The sequence below is a fragment of the Mustela erminea genome, chromosome 10 (assembly GCF_009829155.1).
Source record: "Mustela erminea isolate mMusErm1 chromosome 10, mMusErm1.Pri, whole genome shotgun sequence".
NCBI classification, from domain to species: Eukaryota; Metazoa; Chordata; class Mammalia; order Carnivora; family Mustelidae; genus Mustela; species Mustela erminea.
Genome location: NC_045623.1, coordinates 91239750 through 91256644, shown reverse-complemented (window position 1 = coordinate 91256644; position 16895 = coordinate 91239750). Strand labels below are relative to the sequence as shown.

General features: G+C 40.2%; 1 protein-coding gene across 1 annotated transcript in view; it reads left to right on the top strand.

Annotated features, from left to right (window-relative positions):
• MACO1 (macoilin 1) overlaps positions 1 to 16895 on the top strand; it is a 63234-nt gene that overhangs the window by 18139 nt on the left and 28200 nt on the right. The window contains exons 4-6 of the mRNA XM_032361633.1: positions 5142 to 5265; positions 6626 to 6804; positions 8029 to 8530. Coding sequence (XP_032217524.1) covers positions 5142 to 5265; positions 6626 to 6804; positions 8029 to 8530 — 805 coding nt within the window. The remainder of the gene's footprint in view (positions 1 to 5141; positions 5266 to 6625; positions 6805 to 8028; positions 8531 to 16895) is intronic.

Here is a 16895-nt window from a genome sequence, read left to right as displayed (position 1 = left end):
TTTAGTTGAGCCCTTATTTGGTATAAGAATCCCCACAGCATCCCTGACACGTAGTGGTTTAGTTTCTGATTGAAAGGCTACAGTGACAGGGAACTCAGTTTTCGGGGTCGCTATAATAGAAAGTTCTTCCTCATACTGAGCCAGAATTTTCCTCCTTAACACTTTTGACTCAGTACCTCTTGACTGTTTTGGGGGGGCTTGTTTCTCTTGTAGAGGATGTAAGGAGGCTTTCCCCCACAAGTATAGGGAAATATACAGAACTTTTCCTTCAGATTCGAGGGGTCTCCAGATCATCTCCTCAAGCTCCAACACTGCATCCCTACATTAGAGCCACACCAAAGGAGTGTGGTTTCCCATCCATGGTTAACATTTCTGTAGAGATTTAAAGCACTGTCCTATCCTCTCAGGCCCTCTTGTCTGTAAGCACAACATCTCTATTTCATCAGCTATGACTTATAGGTTATTTGGAAGAATTTCACCATCCTGATCTCCCTAGTTCTTAATGGTTCTCTTCACCAAATGCACTGTTTCTGGTATGTTCTAACTGGAGTGGAGCCACACAGTCCTCTCCATTCTTCGTAAAGCTTACTTCTACTGTCTCAAACCAAGATGAGAGGAGATGTTTCCATAGCTCCAGTCCACTGTGAAAGCCTGAGTGAGACGCATGGGGACGTGCGGACTGGCTCTCAGAGTGTTACGCTTCTTTGCAAAGCTGCATGAAACTTGATGCTTAGGCCTGGATGCAGCCTGTAGGATTGACCACTGAGGGAGTACCAGCTCATTAAAGCTCTCTGGAGCAGCATTCCTTCTCTTCTCAAAGGTGCTGAGAGGCTGATGTTGGCCCATGTAGAAGGCACAGGTCAGCTCTGTTATTTGAAGTACCCACTGTGAGCATGGGTTTCTCCCTCTTAGCACGCTCTCATATCTGACTTGATTTATAAGCTAACACAACAGTTTCTAAGTCTGCTTTCCTCTAATTAAAGTGATTTTTTCATACTTTAGTTTTTCCTTGTATTTTCTTGTCCTGGGTCTTAGTTTCAAGTGAGTTGCCATCTACATTTGTCATTCTATTTAGGTCTCAGTTTCTTCTTCTTTTTCTTCTTCTTTAAGATTTATTTATTTATTGGGAAGGGGGGCAAGAGGGAGAGAAAGAATCTCTAGGAGACTTGACCCTGAGATTATGACCTGAGCCCAAATCGAGAGTCACCACCTAACCTTCTAAGCCACACAGGCACCCCATCAGTTTCTTCTTTGTCATAAGAAGGTGGAATAATCTAGATAATGTCTAGGGGAACCTTCCAGCTCAACAATGCATGACTCTGATGAACTATAATGATTTCCTAAATTACTTTAATAGTGTCTTAGTAGTTTGGAAAAAACAATTCCTATAACTATGAACAGAACCTATTGGGAACGAGTGCAGTGGGAGTGCTACCCACAGGGCAGCAGTGAAGCTAGTATCACGAGCGATACTGGCCTCTCTTTAGCCCTAGGCTCAGAAATGTTGGAATAGCTAAGTTGTGAAGTATGTTTTAATTTGGAATGATTAGTGCTCAAATAAATGATTAGTGCTCAAATAAACAAAACAAAGCAAACTTTGTGTTCTTATTGGACCAGAAAGATATAAGTACATTTTATATAACTTGGTTTTAATTTCTCTTACCCCTTGTTAAAATTTAAAATTCATAAGTTAATTAGGAATTGCTGATGAAATTATTTATTACAACAAAAGAATGATTAATCTTAAACTTCCTTGCTATGAAGAGGGTAAAAAACAGAATACAAAACTGTATGTACAACATGATTACTTGCTTAAAAATATTTTCAACGTGATTTGATTATTTGATAAATGTAGAAATACAGGTATTTTGTCTAAAAATTTTTTTCTGTAATGTGCTTATTATGTATATGATAACTTTAGAAATTAATATAGGGAGTTAGAGAATATAAATTTTTTTTTAAGATTTTATTTATTTATTTGACAGAGAGAGATCACAAGTAGGCAGAGAGGCAGGCAGAGAGAGAGGGAAGCAGGCTCCCTGCTGAGCAGAGAGCCCGATGCAGGCCTCGATCCCAGGACCCTGAGATCATGACCTGAGCCGAAGGCAGCGGCTTAACCCCCTGAGCCGCCCAGGCGCCCGAGAATATAAATTTTTGAAAATGCATTTTGAAATGAATTTGAAAATGTCTTATCCTAGGGGTTGCTGTTTGTCTTTGTGCACTGTGAAAATGCCCCTTTTTTTGTATGTTAAATCTGTAAGAATGGTTGAGGCCATTTGCTGCCTTCACAGAGCTTTTACCATTTTCTATACTGCAGGGATTAGGCCTAAGGGGACTTAAGTTCTCCTTAGGAGCAGACCCAGTATTATCTCTGTGAACTTGGACCCAATTTGCATAAACTCTGGGCCTTACTTTACTCTTCACTATGATAAGGAGGTTGGACCAAAGTTCTTCTTTGTAGTTCCAAGATACTATGGTTTTTCTTTTGTTTCATCCCAAAGATTTTTAGTTCTTCAGATTACTGATATCCCTCCCCTAACTCCCTGTTCTCTCTTCTGTAACTTGCTTGCCTTAAGTAGTCTCAGAGGATCTCTGTCCACAGTTACTGGACCTCATGCTTATGTAGTCCATCTTCATTTAAAAAAAAAAGAAAAAATCCCATTATTAATCATGTCCTGACACAGATAGACCTAGCCTACAGATTTTGATTCTAAAAATTAATGGAAATTACCTCATTATTTTTATCTTATTTATTCTATATTGCATGTTGCTTTTTCCTCCCTTGAAAATTGTTTTCATTTTTTTTTTTTTTAAGATTTTATTTATTTGTCAGAGAGAAAGAGACAGAGAACATGCACAAGCAGGGGGAGTGGCAGGCAGAGAGAGAAGCAGGCTCCTTGATGAGCCCGGAGCCTGATGGAGGGCTGGATCCCAGGACCCTGAGATCATGACCTGAGCTGAAGGCAGACACTTAATCGACTAAGTCACATAGGCACTCACAAAAATTGTTTTTAATTATAAAAGAAATGTAAGCTTATAGTTAAGAATAAAAAATTTCTAGAACGGGGTGCCTAGGTAGCTCAGATGGTTAAGCATCTGCCTTTGGCTCTGGTCGTGATCTCCAGGTCCTGGCATTGAGCCCCTGTCTGTCCATCTGTCTGGCTCCCAGCTCGGTGGGGAGGCTGCTTCTCCTTCTCCCTCTGCCTCTCCCTCTGCTTGTGCACTCTCTCTCTCTCACTCAAATGAATAAATAAAATCTTTTTAAACAAAGTAGAATAGAAATTAAATGTCAGAAACATTTCTTTGTGCAGTAACTCATTCTCCAGAATTTACTTTTTTTATATATCGTGTTAGTACAGATCATTCTTTGAAAAGCTGCATCATATTTCAGTATACAGACTTATCATAAACAGTTCTCTGTTGATACACATTTAAAATGATTCCACATTTTTTGCTATTAGAAATAATAATATAGTGAGTATTCTTACACATTTATTCCAGGGCTTTTTTTTTCTTTTCTGTAGAGTAGATTCCCAGAATTGGAATTTCTGGGTCAAATGTATAAGATTTTAAATTTAATTTTACTGACAAACTGTCTTCTTTAACCCACTGAGCTACCCAGGCACCCCCAAACTGTCTTCTTAAAAATGTTGCCCTACTGGGACGCCTGGGTGGCTCAATTGGTTAAGCAGCTGCCTTCGGCTCAGGTCACAATCCCAGCATTCTGGGATCAAGTCCCACATTGGGCTCCTTGCTCGGCAGGGAGCCTGCTTCTCCCTCTGCCTCTGCCTGCCATTCTGTCTGCCTGTGCACGCACGCACTCTCTCTCTTTCTCTCTCTCTCTGACAAATAAATAAAATCTTTAAAAAAAAAAAATGTTGCCCTACTTTATATTTTTGCCAAGTATGAGAATGAGCCCTTTGCCTTACCCTCCCTATGTTACCTGTCTTTTAAATTTTTGCTTTATCTGATAGGCTAAAAAAATGGAATCTCTTTTTTGAAACATTTGTATCTCCCTAATGAGTAGTGAAGTTGGACATCTTTTCATGTTTTTAGCCATCTATATTTTTCTTTTATAATTTGTAAATTCTTTTCTTCAGTTGCCTTTTTATTGATTTGTAGGAGCTCTTTGTATGGTTGGGCTATGACTCCTTTCTTTTACATATTGTAAATATTTTTTGCCAGATGTTTGTCTTTTATTTTTGTCTGTGATTCCATCACTTCTTTTTTTAAAATTTTTATTTTATTTATTTTTTTAAATTTTTTTTAAAGATTTTATTTATTTATTTGACAGACAGAGATCACAAGTAGGCAGAGAGGCAGGGGGAGAGATGAGGGAGAAGCAGACTCCCTGCTGAGCAGAGAGCCCGACGCGGGGCTCAATCCTAGGACCCTGAGATCATGACCTGCGCCGAAGGCAGAAGCTTAACCCACTAAGCCACCCAGGCGCCCCTCCATCGCTTATTTTGTCAGAAGTTTTCAGTTTGGATCATATTCCTTTTTTTTTTTTTTTTTAAATATGTTTATTTATTTTTGGAGAATGAGCTAGAGTGTGGGGAGTAGGGTAGAGGGAGAGGGAGAGACAATCTCAATCAGACTCTGTGCTGAGCGCAGAGCCCGACATAGGGTTTGATCTCTCGCCCTGAGATCATGACCTGAGCCAAACTCAGCATCGGATACTTAACTGACTGAGCCACCCAGGTGCCCCTGGATCATACTGTTTTTTAATTAGTTCGAAAGTCTTAATGAAAGTTACTGTAGTTGAGAGAACAAAGTGATGGTCGACAGAGGGAAGGAGCATAGGGGGAGGGGCAACATGGGTGACGGGAAGTGGGAGGTACAGGATTCCAGTGATGGAATGAATGTCGCGGGAGTAGAAGGCACAGCATAGGGAATATAGCCAATGATATTGTAATAGGCTTGTGTGATGACAGATGGTAAGTACACTTGTGGTGAGCACAACATAACATATAGAGAAGTTGAATCACTATGTTGTACACATGTAACTGATGTAACATCCTGTGTCAACTATACTCGAAAAATAAGAAAGCTACCGTAGTTGAACTTGTCTCCGAAACAACCCATCTGTTATGTTAGTTTAATGTATCACTGATGCTTGTCTCTCTACTGCTTTCCCACAGAAAGGGGAGTGTGTTTGCCCACAGTGTCCCTCTGGATACTCTTTGTTTATATTGAAGCAGCAATTAGATTTAAAGATCTCAAAAATTTTCATGTAGACCTTTGTCGTCCATTTGCTGCTCACTGGTGAGTATTATGTGTGTTCTTAATCTGTAAGTCAGTTCAGTGTGTTCAGTGTAGAATGGTAAGTTCAATTATAAGTTTTTTCTTAGAGCTTTTACAAGAACCCAAAAGACAATATAACATAGTGGTAAAGAGCCGTGAGCCTTTCCACTTTTTCAGGCAGATGAGTGTTTGAACCCCAGCTCCTTCCACTAAAAGCATTGTTGCTTCAGACCTGTCACCCTCTCTAAGCCTTAGCTCTCTCACCCGCGTATTAGGAACCTGTCTTGTGGGGTCATGGGAAAGAGGAAATGAGGGGATATATGTAAAATATGTAACTTAATTTCAAGCACAAAGGTGTCTGATAATGTTATCTATTTTTATTATAATCAGATAATGATTCTAAAATGCCTCGATGAAATGTATGGCTATTTCATGATACTTAAATGAACTGACTTAATTTTTGCTAATATCTATGGCAGAAACCAAAATAAACAGAATCAACTAAAAAGACACAGTTTCTATTATTTTAAAGTCTTTTCACAGGCAAATGAATGAAATAACTTGGTCAATAAAACTTGTCACTTTAAATTTGTAGTGGGATCACATTTGGGCTAATTATAATTTATAAGTTTGAATGTTACTATGAGTTTTGACAGGGTTGCAGAAGCTTTGAAATGGTATTAGAGAGACTGATGAGTTGAATGAAAATATTTCAACTTTTTATCGCAGAGGTTAGAGTTAAAAGTACAGTTGGTTTAACTTGGGAGTATAAAACAAATATTGGCACTGATAATATCAATACTTATTTAAATAACTCTTGAATTTATGTATGACAGGATTTATGAACTGATTTTTCAGGAACAACTAGTTGACAGTACCCCTCAGGCAGCAAGAATAAAGTAGTCACCTGAATTTGACCCTGGCTATGGTATTAAAAATGAATACGTGTCCCTTTTGATTTTCTAACACTTACAGTATTCACTTATGCCCAATCATAAAATCTCTGCCCTGTTCTTAAAAGCATACAGATCCCAAGTTCTAATAATGCACAGTGGAGTTTGCTGTTAATCAAAGGCATTAGCCACTATATCCAGCAATCACTGGGTTAAGTTCTTGAGCTGGTTTAAAGAATGCCAGAGTCTGGTGGACAGCCTCTACTGGTCTAGCAGTCCTTCTGCTCCCGGCGGGTGTGTTCTGTGTGCCAGCTGCCTCTCATTTCCACAGCAGACATCCCATATATGTCTGTGTTTACTAAGTGCTCTAATACCATCGTCATCTAGAATTTAGTTCTTTATTTCAGTCCGAGGTGTCCTCATGTGCTTGATGCATGTGTTGTTTGTTTTTTTACTGGTGATAACTGGCTGCACTTTCTTCTTTCTAGTATTGGGTACCCTGTGGTGACTTTGGGCTTTGGCTTCAAAAGTTATGTAAGCTACAAAATGCGATTAAGGAAGCAGAAGGAAGTGCAAAAAGAGAACGAATTTTACATGCAGCTTCTTCAACAAGCTCTCCCCCCAGAGCAACAGATGCTACAGAAGCAGGAAAAAGAGGCCGAGGAAGGTAGGTCTTTACCCTGAAGTTGTGTTGGCTCAGTAGATGAGTCATTATTTTGTCTATCAGTAGAATTTTTTTTTCCCCTGCAAAGTTGGTAGGACTTTGGAAAATGACCAAGGATTTTCCTGTTTTCTAGTGTTCCCTTTCAGGGCCATTGCTTTGTTTGGTCATGAAGTAACAGGGTGTGGGGGTTAACTACCTAGTGCCCGATGATGACCATGTGCTTTTACTATGTTTATTTTATTTTATTTTTATAGCTTATTTTCTATTTTAATATTTTATCTGTTATAAGTATTTAAAAATATTTATTCGCGGTAGCGATGTATATGTATAACTCTGTGAGCTTGTAATTGAGGCAGGCCAAGAACCAAAGTAGAAGCAAGATCGAGAGGTAGAAACAATTGTTTTATAAGTTAAAATTCTTCTGAATGGAGCAGAGGTGGGTAGGTCCCATTCTAAGTGGTTCATATGATGCAAGGCGAATCTTAAAGAGAGCTTTTTCTAACAGGATCTCTCTAAGGGCATAGATCCAGTTCAGCAGATGGATTGACAGCAGGATCAGTTTTCTCTGATTTGAGGGTTGGAAGTTTAGAGTCATGTTTTTAGTTGATATATACCAAACTTTTATTCTCTGAATGGTGCAAAAATATCTCTTCAGGTAGACTTGGACAAACTGGAGTATGTAGACCTCATACAGAAAATTCTTGTCTAGTGGTCTAATAAATGACACAGACTTCTTATTACCTTGGTGCTCGATCAAGAAAAGGATAATGCCCTATATCCTAACATCACACCTCTTCTTTTATGTAATCACTGTCTTTCCAGTAAAGTTATTAACAGTTTGGTTAGCATCTCTTAAAATAAGGCCTCTTAAGAGTCTGACTGGCCTGTGTCCTCTTCTTTCTGGTGATAGGCAAGTTGGATCTGACTGATAAGTATGATTTAATTATAAAATCCTCATCTTCTTTTCAAGGCCAGAACTGTAACAGCTTGGTGTTTATAAGCGATGGTGATTTTCTGAATGTGCAGCTTCTCAAATTTATCTGGATTTGCTTCTTGAAGTTAGCGAGATGTGGTGTGGTTATTGCTTCTCAATGAGTTTGCAAATTGATATAGTGAGTTTCTAACCATAGGTAATGCAGTTTCTTGACTCAGTCTGTGCTGTGGTTTTATACAACTAAATATTCCGGTGTGGGTTTTTTGTTTGTTGGTTTGTTTTTGGTATTGTAGCAGCCAAAGGATTGCCTGATATGGATTCCTCGATCCTTATACACCACAACGGGGGTATCCCAGCCAACAAAAAACTCTCCACAACTTTGCCAGAGATAGAATACCGAGAAAAAGGGAAAGAAAAGGACAAGGATGCCAAAAAACACAACCTTGGAATAAATAACAACAATATTCTACAACCTGTAGACTCGAAAATACAAGAAATTGAGTATATGGAAAACCATATCAATAGTAAAAGATTGAATAATGATCTTGTGGGAAGTACAGAAAATCTCTTGAAAGAGGACTCATGCACTGCTTCCTCAAAAAATTACAAAAATGCCAGCGGAGTTGTGAACTCATCACCTCGCAGTCATAGCGCCACAAACGGGAGCATTCCTTCCTCATCTAGTAAAAACGAGAAGAAGCAAAAATGCACGAGCAAGAGCCCAAGTACACACAAGGACTTAATGGAAAACTGTATTCCTAATAACCAGCTAAGCAAACCAGATGCACTGGTAAGGTAAGTGTGTGCTGTGTCTTTACTGCCACTTTCCAGTAAAGCTGAATTAGGTCTTGAAAAATAGATACTTCCATACCGGCCTGTAGGCCTTGCTTGTGATCAGATACTGTGATTGTTAACTCTGTGGTATTTGACTTTTTATTAGTGTTCGTTTCATGTTCGTTTCACATGACTTTGTTGGTCCCCTAGTGCCACTGTCCTGAGGCGTTGACTCCAGCTCTTTCCAGTGTTGAAAGTAAGAGGTGACAGTGATTTCTTTGCATGTTGGACCAATTTACATGTAACTTGATACCTCCTGTGGTGTTGAGAGACTTACCTGTAGTCCTGGTCCTTTTCTGTTTGCATATCCAAAGTTCTTGTGGCACGGACACACAGCAAAGAGTCCGTGTCCCATGCATGCACGGCTCTTTGTCAGAAAGATACAGAAGGTGGGGTGGGGGTGTGTGGAGAATGTTGTCCTTACCACCTTGTGCTTGGTTTTTGTTAACTCCACTTAAACTGTGAATTATCCCCCAGGTAACTGTGGGAAAATTAGGTTTAAAAAGTAATTTCTAAAAATCCAGTAGGTAAATAAAACATTAGACTTAAATTTTAATCAGATATGTTCCTTTCCCATCTTTAAGTAAAAGAATAACATTGTTGTATTACCTTGACTGGCTCAGCCTTAATTTTTCTGTTTTTTATATTTTCTAAAATACACATATGTTCCTTTTACTTCGTATCTTTCAATCTGGAGAATGGGACCTTAACTGGAGCTTTTTTTATGTGTAATTCAAGAGGACAATTATAACTCCCTCCCTCTGCTAAGTTATCTTATATCCGTTTTCCTTTGGCTTAATTAAGAGCAGACAATTTATCCTAGGAGGCAAGGTTTCCAGCATTATAAATTATATGAACTAGATTATTAATTTGTCTTAATTTTCTGACTGGCAGCTAGATTAAGGGAAATATATTTGGATTCTACCGCTAAAGGCTCTGGAGGCTTCTGGGCCCCCAGCCACTTGCAGAAGCGTCCCATGCTGTTGATGCTGCCAGGCTAACATCCACATGTGTTCGTTACGACATTCTGCGCATGATGCCCTGCAGGGAAAACACTCAGCAGAGGACCCTCTCCAGACACCCATGGGAGAAAGACCAATTAGTTGACCTTCTATTTCAAAGGAAATATCCCACAAATTTACTATATACTATAAACAAAACATGTGCCCCCAAGCTTTTTAACATCCTTTCTCCTACACAGTTTTAATAATAGCAGTCAAGGCAAAACAGTTTTCCTCTGTTGGGTTTTGCAGAGAGGGCAGAGGAGGCTCAGTCTTGTGACAGCATCTCACGTGGGCCATAGTTGCAACGTTGTTTGACTCTACCCGATCTGCCTCTAGTAAAGAAGTTCAAGGACTCAGATGGCCAGTTTTCACATGCACGGGTCAAGTGCCCCCATGCTTGTTCTGGGTTGTAGGCCTCTTCTTGTGGTCACTAACGTGCACTCTGATGTGCCTTGATCTGGAAGACCCCAGAAATTACTCTGTTTTAGGGAATACTTGCTGTCAAATACATAAATAGAAAATATTATATTTAAATAGTTTTATGGCTTGCATAGGATTATATTCAATTTCTAACGTATTCCAAAAAAATAAAGAGATGATATAAATATCTGACAACAGGGGAAAATTTTAAATAAAATATGGTCCATTCATTTGATGGACTTTTAATATAGACATTACCAAATCACTTTTTTGAGCCATATTGAACAATACAGGGAAGAGCTCATGACGTAATAATGAAGAAAGTAGAAAGCAATTTTATCAAAAACATCTTTTTTTCCCCCCCATAGACACAGAAAAATAACTTGGAGGGAATGGAACTAAAATGATAACAATAGTTATTGTCTCATGATAGTATTGGGGCTTTAATTTTTCTTTTTACTTTCATGCATTTTCCAGTTTTTCTAAGATGAACGACAGTGCATGTTTATAAAAAAGAAGAGTATGTGAGCAAATTATTCAGCATGGTTGTAGGAGGCCTTACCAGTTCCTCTTGCCCTTCTTGGCTATCTCGCATTTCCTCCTGTTTGACTTCATGCGTGCTTTGATGGATACTAGTAAGACTATAACTGATCCAAACCTGACATGTTGAGTTGTTAGCTGGAGAAAGGGGTTGTTATTTTAAGACGGAGAGGGGCTGGATGCAGCGCCCCGGAAGGCTCCTGATGCAAACATACAGTGGGTACGTGAGCCCTTTGCTACAGCAGACATGCCCAGGATTGTGTGCTGGCCAGGCTGGCTGTTGGGAAAAGACTGATCTACTGCTTCTTGTTTTATAAATGTTTTTTAAAAAAATCATTTGAAAAACCAGTCCTGTATTATTAATAGTAAATTAATTGCAAAACATTCTGTAGGTATCATTCTACGGGTAATGTGGCTGGGAACTGCTACATTCTGTGACTTTTGGTGGAAAAATTCATCAGTAACACTTTCAAAGAGAATTCTTTTAGATCAGTGTGGCTGTACAAAGGTTTGACAGCCATTCCTTAGGAGGAGCAAGTAGACCTTTAGGTCTTTTCTCCATCCCTCTGAGCCCCATCTGTGCTCTCCAGGGTGTGTAGACCACAGGCTGGCACGCTACTGCTCACAGGCCATATCTGGCTCACTGCCTGTTTTTGTAAAAAATAGTTTTACTGGAATACAACCACGCTCATTCATTTATGTAGCGTCTGTGGCTGCCTTTTTAAAAAAGATTTATTTATTTATTTGAAAGAGAGAAAACACATGCGTGCGGGGCAGGGTGGGGAGTTGCCGTGGGAGAGGGAGAGAGAGAATGTCAAGCCGACTCCCCACTGAGCTACGTGCCCGAAGTGGGGTTGGATCTCCTGATGCTGAGAGCATGACCTGAGCTGAAACCAAGAGGTGGAGGCTTACCCCCCCCGCCAGGCACACCACATCTGTGGCTGCTTTTGTGTTACAGTGGCTGTTGAGTAGTAGCCACAGAGACGGTATGGCCTATAAAGGTGAAGATAGTCACTGTCTAGCCCTGCACAGAAAAAGGATGCTGATAGCCTGCTAAGGTTAGGAATGGTGGGGGAAGGTGGAGCATTGGGAATAAGTGTTTTCTTTAGGATCCTGCCCAGGAAGAGATTGGGAACCTGTGAAAGCCAGTCCAAAGTCCCCTTTTTATTTGAAAAATACATCTTACAAAATGACCTGATTTCTGCCAGCTTGATTTTTGAGCTCTTTACCCAAGATGTTTAGAAACGATGTGTAATGTGGGTAGCCAAAATATTTTTAATTCTGACCTGAGAAAAATTCTAGATAAAAACAGAAAAAGCAATGAAGAAGTTCACTTATTTTACTAAGTGCTGGGAATAATGTAAATAATGTAAATTAGAATGAGATTTGTTTTCTCTTCAGTGGTCAATTTTAAAACATTTTAAATATCAAAAAAGTTACAGAAAATTTAGGCAGAGAAAAGGGGGAATGTCCCACCACATGACACGAATCACTGTTCTTTTCATCAACTAAACATATATAGCTGCGGCCATAGCATTTGTATAGTTTTTGTATCCAGTTTTTTTCACTGAAATTGTATTTGAAGGGTGCCTGGATGGCACAGTTGGTTAAGCATCTGACTCTTGGTTTTGGATCAGGTCCGAATTTGCAGCGAGTCAGGCTCCGTGCTCATGGTGGCGTCTGCTTCAAATTCTTTTCTCCCTTCCCCCCAGCCCCTCCCTGCTCGCACGCTCTCTCTCAAAGAAATACAACTTTTTTTCTTTTTAAAGATTTTAATTTATTCATTTGTCAGAGAGAGAGAGAGAGTACAAGTAGCAGGGAGAGCAGCAGGCAGAGGGAGAAACAGGCTCCCCGCTGAGCAAGGAGCCCGATGCAGGTCTCGATACCAGGACCCCGGGACCATGACCTGAGCCGAAGGCAGACGCTTAACCCACTGAGCCACCCAGGCATCCCAGAAATAAATAAAATCTTAAAAAAAAATTATATCAAGCTCATTTTGCCAACTTAGTATCACCCTCTTTTCCCTTGATGTGGAATATTCCATGGCAGTTCTGTGAGATCCTTCAGCAGTCACTTGAAGATGGGCTGGGTCAGGGTGTCACCTGAGCCACTTTCCTGCAGTTTCAGGGCCCGCAAGCAAAAGAGATGATGGTTTTGTGTGCACTTGGCATTAAGCTCCCTCTCAAATACAGCCCAAGACTGGAGGGATTCTTTTTTTTTTTTTTTTTTTTTAAAGATTTTATTTATTTATTTGACAGACAGACATCACAAGTAGGCAGAGATACAGGCAGAGAGAGAGAGGGGGAAGCAGGCATCCCGCTGAGTGGAGAGCCTGATACAGGGCTCGATCCCAGGACCCTGAGATCATGACCTGAGCTGAAGGCAGCGGCTTAACCCACTGAGCCACCCAGGCGTCCCTTGGAGGGATTCTTCTTGCTGACTGTTACTTGTTTCACTTTCCTGGTCAAGGAAGAGAATTTAAAATTGACTACAAGATGTAAAGTGATCCATATTCTGTAGAAATGTTGAAACAAAAGTCTCTTTTTGGTTCTTTATTCTAGTCCTCCCCACCGCTTTTTTTTTTTCGGTAGCCAAGACAGAAGATTCATCTTTTTTATTTTTAGTGCTTGTTCTTAATAAGAGATCACCTCTGACTTTAATATAGTTGAATAGTATCTGGTATGAAGATTCACAAAGGAAAAGTTCCACACTTTGCCTAGTGGAGATGCATTTAACAAAACTGAGTGTAATTTAGAATGGTGATTATTTTTTTGGAGCTGAAAGACTTATCAGAGGCATCTAGAACAGCGTCCTCAACCCTGTCTTTGTATCAATGAAGTTAATGAGTCCTGGAAGTTTAAATAGCTAGTCCAGGTGACCAAGCTGTGGTCGGAGTGCTGGGACCAGACTGGAGTTTCTTCTTGACTTCCACCTTTGTTCTAACCATGCTGCTTTAAAGAGGTTTATCAACCTGCTTTATTTTTCTACTTTATATTTTTGTTTTTGTGTTTTTGTTTAAGTGTACATACAACTAAAGCTTGCTCAAGGATTGGCACCAGACCTAGATTTTAAGTTCTCATGGTTAAGATCTATAGAAGAAATGCTTAGAACTTCAGAATTCATATATTATTAATTCATGAATTATTCAGATTTCATTCATTTCCTTTTTTATAGAGATGCTGTTCTAAGTGTAGTTAAAATTCTCCGCTCTTACCCAAAGACACAAGGGCGTACTTAATCTCAGAACAGGGGCCATCCACTCATACCCTTGAATGCTTACAGAGTCTCTTAGAACTCAGTTCTGATTAGGGCTAGCTTGGGAGTTACTCTGGTTCAGACAGCTGGGACCCACCCAGCATGGAATTTGCCCTTTTGGGAGGGATAATTCTGGAGTAGGCTGTCACCTGCAGACCTGAGAACCCTGAATTAGAAGATTTGAGACCAGGGATATAACTATCAGCTTCCCCTGAGGAGAGGTCATCAGTGACAGCTTGGAAGGCCTGGGATCCTGGGGTTTGGATATTGCCATGACAGTAAGTTCTGGAGAAAGTCTGAAGCGAGAATGCTGGGGAGAGCCCTCTCTTCAGGGAAACATGGAAATCTGGCAAAAGCTATACTATATTGGATACTCACTCTTTCATTCCTCTAAATGTATTTGGTTATTTTTTTTTTAAAGATTAGTTATTTATTTATTTGACAGACAGAGATCACAAGTAGGCAGAGAGGCAGGCAGAGAGAGAGGAAGGGAAGCAGGCTCCCCACTGAGCAGAGAGCCTGATGTGGGGTTTGATCCCAGGGCCCCGGGACCACGACCCGAGCAGAAGGCAGAGGCTTCAACCCACTGAGCCACCCAGGCGTCCCTGTATTTGGTTATTTTAAGCACACCAAAATATAGTCATTTATATCTTAGTTTGTTTGTATAATCCTGCTTATTTGGAGACTTGAAATAGGGAGATAGAGGAGAAAGTGTTTATCAGGATTTTTTAGATAATCTCTCAGCCATTGGTGGCCCTGCCTCAGAGGGCTACAGAAACACTTATACTGAGGAGCATTGAACATTCATGCCCAGGGACTAACTTATATTACCATATCTGGATCTTAGAGAAATCTGTTTGGAGCATATATATTGATGACAACATATTTTATTAAATGGGTATATAATATTCTAGGCCATCAATGAGTATATTGATTAGTATTGTGTTTTAGCAGGGTGTCATGTGTTTGTGACTCCTGTCTAGTTTAAGCTGGTGGGTTCCATTAAGCACAATGTCAGTGCTCTTCATTCCACTTTCTAGCCCAAATAAACCTTCTGTTTGCATTTACGATTTTTAGGTTTAGCTTAAAAAAGGAGATAAAAGTAGCCAAAGCTAAAAACAGCCAGTTTTCCCCTTTGACTGGACTTGCTGGTGGCACAGACTGCCCAAGTGTGGTATAACTAGCAGTTCACAGTCTTTTGTATTTCTGAATTTAATCTTTTCTTTCAAATACTATCATTTGAGATTGTTGTATAGCCTCTGACTTATATAAACCTCTGGGGTGTGGTCTTGCTCTTTAGGGAAAAACAATAGAAAACAGGTTTTTTTGTTGTTGTTGTTGTTGCTTAAGATTTTATTTGTTTGAGAGATAGAGAGCAGGAACAGGTAGAGAGGGGCAGAGTGAGAGGCAGACTCCCCAGCAAGCAGGGAGGTCAACTCGAGACTAGATCCCAGGATTCTGGAATCAACGACCTGAGCCCAAGGCAGGGGCTTAAGCAACTGAGCCACCCAGGTACACTGACAATAAGAGACAATGTACAGTACTTCTTATTTTTCATTTCCCCACATTTCAAGATGTCCATGCACAACTAAAAATTATATATCCTTTGAAAAGAAAGGGTCATATTTTTGGATACTGATATTTAATATAAAGTCCGTGGATTTACTAGGACTTGGTGTAAATAACTAAAAAAGACCCATGTAAAGAGAGAATCCAGGAAACTCTTATTTTTTCATCTTAGAAAAGCTTTTCAAAGCAATAAGGAAAATTAGGGGCAGATGCTATACACCAGAAGAACAAAGAGGCATCAGTTCTTACAGCTGCCCATCTTTCCTGTCCCTTGCAGGAAGCTTTGCAGGTACTTGCCCATCTCAGGGTTAGGAGTAAGCAGGGCTGGCTCCTAGCTCCAGGGGCAAAGAAGGGCAAGGAACTTGCTGGTGCCAAGCTGAAGCAGAAGGCGGGGAAGAGATTCAGTACATGGAACCCGAGATTGTTGGCACAAAGGGAGAATACAGGCCAACCCGACTGTGGGGAAGAAACAAGACAGAGCAGTCAGTTCAGGAGGTAGAGCCTATGAGCAGTCTATGGAACAGGTGCCCCAGGGGAGATGGCATTTTTATGGACTATTCCAGCCCTCCCCCAAGCCCTGAAGAGTCCTAAGTGGGGAATCACATTGGTGTGGAGGGGAAAGTGTACAAAGGATTCTCTTGAAAGATGGAAACCCATCTTAAAAAAAGATAATGGAAAGACTCCAAGATTGATTATTAAAGGGGAGGAAGTAGCAAAATATTATATATTACAAAATACGGGTGGATGTAGTTCTCAGGTACACAGAAAATTATTTGAAATAGTACGTACCAGATGGTCAGTTGTAGTTGATGATAGGGGATATTTACTTCCTATACCGTCCATTTCTATGTAGTGTGAATTTTTACACAGGCTTGTTATATCCATAATGGAGTGTAAGCTCAGTGAGGTCAGGGACCTCCTTTTCTCTTATCTACCATGGTAGACAGAGCAGATAGTCAATAAATACTTGTTGAGTGAGTATTAGCTTTGTGCGGGGAAAATATTAGAAAGAGGGGGAGAAAACGATGAGCATCAGTAAGTACAGTACAGTGCAGTGTGGTTCAAAGTGGAGTTGCCGTGCGCTCAGAGAGGCTTTTGACGTGAGAAAAGCTAAATGTTCCATCAGACCAGGTCAAGCACAAACATCCAGTGTCCTACTATTTGTTGCTCTGGACTAGGTTGTTAACAGTCTTATTTCTAAAAAATAGAATGCTTTCTACTCTAAGCCCCTTTCCTTGGTATTTCCTAGGAAGTTTTGAAATTTAGTACTCTATCAGTACTCTTCTCTTTTTAAAAAACTTATTTTTTATTATTTTTGAGTGTTTTATTATGGGGGGGATGTTGGGAGGGCAGAAGGAGAGTGAGAGCGGGAATCTCAAGCAGGCTCCCCACTGACCACAGAGCCCTACACAGGCTCTGAGATCATGATCTGAGCCAAAATCAAGAGTCAGACTCTTACCCAACTGAGCCACCCAGGCACCCAGTACCGTTTTCTAAGGCTGTGCAGAGGTCCAAGAATGTCTGGAACTTACAAGGGA